This window comes from Clupea harengus, chromosome 17 (genome assembly GCF_900700415.2).
Source record: "Clupea harengus chromosome 17, Ch_v2.0.2, whole genome shotgun sequence".
Classification (NCBI taxonomy): domain Eukaryota; kingdom Metazoa; phylum Chordata; class Actinopteri; order Clupeiformes; family Clupeidae; genus Clupea; species Clupea harengus.
In genome coordinates, this window is record NC_045168.1 from 19,353,896 (window position 1) to 19,358,895 (window position 5,000).

The 5,000-nt window shown below is 48.5% G+C and overlaps 1 protein-coding gene across 2 annotated transcripts in view; it reads right to left on the reverse strand.

The window, feature by feature from the left end:
* arhgap12b (Rho GTPase activating protein 12b) overlaps positions 1-5,000 on the reverse strand; it is a 42,215-nt gene that overhangs the window by 35,880 nt on the left and 1,335 nt on the right. For both annotated transcript variants that reach the window (XM_031584376.2, XM_031584375.2), the window contains one exon: positions 1,850-2,633. In XM_031584376.2, coding sequence (XP_031440236.1) covers positions 1,850-2,500 — 651 coding nt within the window. In that variant the 5' untranslated portion in view covers positions 2,501-2,633. Of the gene's footprint in view, positions 1-1,849; positions 2,634-5,000 lie in introns of those variants that run through there.

Genomic DNA, 5,000 nt, shown 5'->3' on the forward strand with positions numbered 1-5,000 from the left:
GCCAGAGAATTCCTCCCAGACTACACCAATCACATTGTTGTATGACAGCAATATGTCTTTGGTGGGTACGTTTTTAGAAGACAACAGAACACTGACAGGCGGCACAAGATGGTCGCCACGGTGGCAAGCCAACACCAGCCTTGCCAGTGAAACAGAATGGGTAGAGATACCAGGGAAACATGTTACACAGAGTCTGATGAAAATCTAAAGAAACAGAACGCTCTAGAATAACCAGAATTCTCAGAATTATACCAGACACAAAGCTTACAAAAGCATATCAAGAGGGCAGATTAATCGAGAACATTCCTGTCTCATCAACAAATATATCTGCCTGCTGTAAACACAGACTTTAGTGCCATCCCTGCACAGCTCAGTTTCAATGTTCAATTCTATGTAAGCTCACCAATATGGCCGTCACTGCAGTACAATGTATAGTCAGGAAAATTCAGAAACTATTCAGACCCCTTCACTTTCTTCAGTGTCTTATATAACAGCCTTCAAGAGAAACTTTGGAATTTTTATTTTTAGATATTTGGCTAGTTTTACTAGTGGCAAAACCGATTTAAGTTGGTCCAGTATTGAGTCAGAATGCTAAAAACCGGCAAACACAAAACGGCTATACAATGGAATGCTATGGAGGAAGCATGCATATCAAAATCAAACCACTTGTTTTAGCCACTGACGGGCTCGTAAATGTTATTCTAAGGGTCTGACAACATGGAAAGGATCCCTACATAGATACACCTCTCCTTTGAGTGCCCACTTCAGCACCACACAGTAGGCCAATCAACTACAGGCACTGAACGGGGTACGACGTCAGAGCCATTTTCAGGTCTCTCCAGAGATGTTTGATTGGGTTCCAGTCATGCCTCTGGCTGGACCACTTAAGGACATTCACAGAGTCGTCCTGGCTGTGTGCTTAGGGTCATTCTCCTGTTGGAAGGTGAACCTTTGGCCCAGTCTGAGGTCCTGAGCTCTCTGGATCAGGTTTTCCCGAAGAAAAACTCTTTTTACCTTTCTCCGCCCGGCTTTCCCTCCACACTGACCACTCGCCCAGTCCCTGCCACGGTAAAAGCATATTCTGCTGCTGCCACCACCATACTTCACTGCTGAGATGGTATTTGGGCAGGTGCCTGGGCTGGTTTCCTTCAGACAGGACGTTTAGAATTGAGGCAAAACGGTTCAATCATGGCTTCATGAGACCAGAGCGGGCTTTCAGAGCTTCCATCTGGAAGTTTCTCCCATCTCCACACAGGGTCTCAGCCAGAGTGACCATCGGGTTCTTGGTCACCTCTCTAACCGAGGCTCTTCTCCCCCTTTGCACAGTTTGGCCGGGCGGACAGCTCTAGAAGGAGCCCTGGTTCCAAACTATTTAAGAATTATGGAGGCCACTGTGCTCTTGGGAACCTTCAATGCAAAGCTTTTTTTTTTATAACTTTCCCCAGATCTGAGCCTCAACACAGTCCTGTCTCTGAAGGTTCTGCCCGAGTTCTGCAGGCAGTTCTTTCGACCTCATGGCCTTGGTTTTTGGTCCAATTAATTGAATTTACCACAGGTCTCCAATCAAGGTGTAGAAACATCTCAGAGATGATCAAAAGAAATGAGAGGCACCTGAGCTAAACTTCAAGATACCAAAGGGTCTGAATACCTATGTCTATGTGATATCAGTTTTTCCCTTTCAATTCATTTGCAACATTTTCTAAAATCTTGTATTCGTGAATGTGTACGACTGTCATGGTGTTACTGCTGCTTTTCTCCTTAGATATTGAAACTGGACCGCTTAATGACAATACATATCTCCTGTGTGTGTGTGTGTGTGTGTGTGCGTGTGTGGTGTGTGTGTGTGTACCTGCATGTGCTCCGTGGAGGAGCTGCTGAGCTCGTCTCCCGACTCCGAGTCGTTCCGCACGCTCACACTCCGTTCCCCTGGCGACTCCCCGTCCGCCTCCGCCTCCGACAGCAACCCTGCGTGGGCGTCGCCCTGCGGCCTGAGGGGCGGAGACTCGGCCCTCCCCCTCGGCAGGGTGGCGTTCACATGGTTGTTGTTGTTCATCCCTCCGCACTCCAAGCTCAGCATCCCACCCCCTTGGTTCTGATTGGTGTCAAAGGCAGAGTGGGGCGGGGTGAGTTGCCCGGGCGACGACAAAGGCGTGTCGGAAGGCGAGGGTCGCGTGGAATGTTCCGCAACAGGCGCGTGCCGGTAGGCGCGCTCGTGCGTGTTCTCCTGGCCGTGTGTGTGCGCGTTCTGGTACGAGTGTGTGAGGAGGAGGGCGGATGGCTTGCAGGGGGGCATGAGGGCCCTCTTGATGAGTCGGACGTACTGGGCGGGCACGTAGAAGGCCCGCGTGCCCGGCTGTGCCCGTACCTGCCACCAGTCGTCGTTGGTCTTCCGCACCAGTAGGTAGCGCTCCCCCTGCCTGATGCTGATCATGCGCTCCTTACACTCGTACGAGTAGTCATACTCCACCTCCACGTACACGTCCCCACTCTCCTCACTCATGGTGTGTGTGTGTGTGTGTGTGTGTGTGTGTGTGTGTGTGTGTGTGTGTGGGTGAGAGAGATTTGGATATGTGTGTGTATGTGTGTGTCTCAGATGTTGATGGCTGGGAAGGAACACATCATCAGATAGGGCTCTGCAGGGAGAGAAGAGAGACAGGTGTCAAAAATACACACAGACACACACACTCATCATAAATGTTTCATAAATCAGATGCATCAAGTGGGACAGACCCCGTCAGCATCTGAGAGTGTGTGTGTGTGTGTGTGTGTGTGTGTGTGTGTGTGCGCGCGCGCATATGTGTGGGTGTGAGTGTGTATAACTGTGAGGATGCATAATAATGTGCATGTCAGAGTATGTCAGTGTTCTGAATTTCTTTGCACCATTATCACCCAATGGCTCTGTTGCCATGGGATCTGTGTCACCACAGAAACCCAATCAGCTGTGACACCATGACAACCAATAAGTCCTGAGATCCTATGACAGCAGAAGCATAGGGACCATCACACACATACAGACACACACACACACACACACACACACACACACACACACTACCCTATGCCTACAGATTTCCTTGTTGAAAACACTGATTCTGCATGGCAGAGCAGCTGATGGCTGTGACATCTCTGATTAAATCAAGTGAGAGTGTGTGTGTGTGTGGGGGGGGGGGGGAGAGAGAGAGAGGGAAGGAAGGAGAGAGAAAGGGAAATGATTATGTCTGCACCCTCTGGGTGTGTGAGGGCAAGTGTGTGTGTGTGTATGGTGTGAATCATTCGGTATAAATAAAAACACATGCACACACACACACACACACCATCCAGGGCTTTAGGAATATGCACGCTTCCACTTTCTCTTCTTTGTCTCTCTTTTCTCCTTTGTCCATCTCCCTAACCCTTCTCCTCAATTCATCTCTCTTTCTCTATCTCTCTCTTTCTCTCTCTCTCTCTCTCAGCTTTGCATTAGAGAGGAAACAGAAGCAGGTGCACTCTTTAAATACAGCATCGTGTGTGTGTATGTGTGTGTATTTGTGTGATACAGAGAGAGAGAGAGAGAGAGAGAGAGAGGTTCCTCTATTGAAACAAGATCCATATGTCCATCCTCACAGTCCCATTCCTGTACAGTGTGTGTGTGTGTGTGTGTGTGTGTGTGTGGTGTGTGTATATGCGTCTCAGTCAGACGCAGAGGATGTTACTCATATTACTGTGTGCAACCGGACACCTAAAGCAATTGAATACACACGCTGATACACAGACACAAACACACACACACCCACACTTGACTCGGAGTGTGGGAGTTCTGAAACTACTGCCAACATGATGGCATTAAAAAAAAAGAAAGTCATAACAAAGACGAAAAAAAAAAGCCACATCTAAAGACACTGTGCAAACACACGCATCACAGCCAAGTATGCTGACTGGCTTGCAATGTAGTTACGGTAGATAACTGTGTTAAAGGACACGATGATCTTTACAACAGCACTCAAGACTAACACTTAAAGCTTCCTCCACACACACACACACACCACACACACACACACACACAACACACACACACACACACACACACACACACACACACACACACACACACACACACACACAGCTGCTCTGGGTAACTAATCAAGGATGGGGACCTTGCTAAGAGCTCTGCATCATGCCAACATGACTGACCGTCCCAAGATAACGAAGTGTGAACCCTTTAACTCCAGAACAGCTTGTTCCTCACAATACACTACAATGCTTAGTCTATCGCACACAGGACGAAGTCTGTGTGTGTGTGTGTGTGTGTGAGAGAGTGAATATGAAGGACAACAATGTCAAAGCCACCCATATGCTTTCACCAGTCTGACGAGGCAACTGCATTCACACAGTAGTTGACACTTTAAATAGAGTGCAGGTTTCTGTGGGCACAAGCGATGGTGTGCACTGACTCTGTTCAGGCCCAAGGATGCAAACAAAAACACACACACACACACACACACACACACACACAATGCTGCACTGGGGAAATGACCCGACCACACATCTTTACCTTAGGGGGAGGAAGTATATAGTACACACACATCCAGACATTTCAAGTTCATATTGCTGGTACACGCTATATTTATGGTCTGCGGTGTGTGCTGTCATGATACCCAATGCCAGCGCAGTCTAAAGGCATTAGCTCTGCGGCTTCCAATATGTACGTGCTGGTATGTGCATCTGAGAGTCCTCTATGGTGTAGGAGAGCTCGCCCACAGATGCTGTAGCAGTATGTTTCACAGAGTAGGGGGCTGATCTCTTCTAGTCAGCATATGCTTCAGACACCTGTGATTCAGACTCCTTGAGGACCTGACCTTTGTTTCTGCACGTCTGCTAGCTTTGGCCTCTGCGAACCATCCATATGGATTTTCCGTGTACTGGGGAAGGCTAACCCAAACCACCTCGCTCTCAGGCTATTCTTACACTGCTTTTAGCTTGGCGCATTTAAGGAATACATCAGAGAGAGGAGGGGGGGGGGG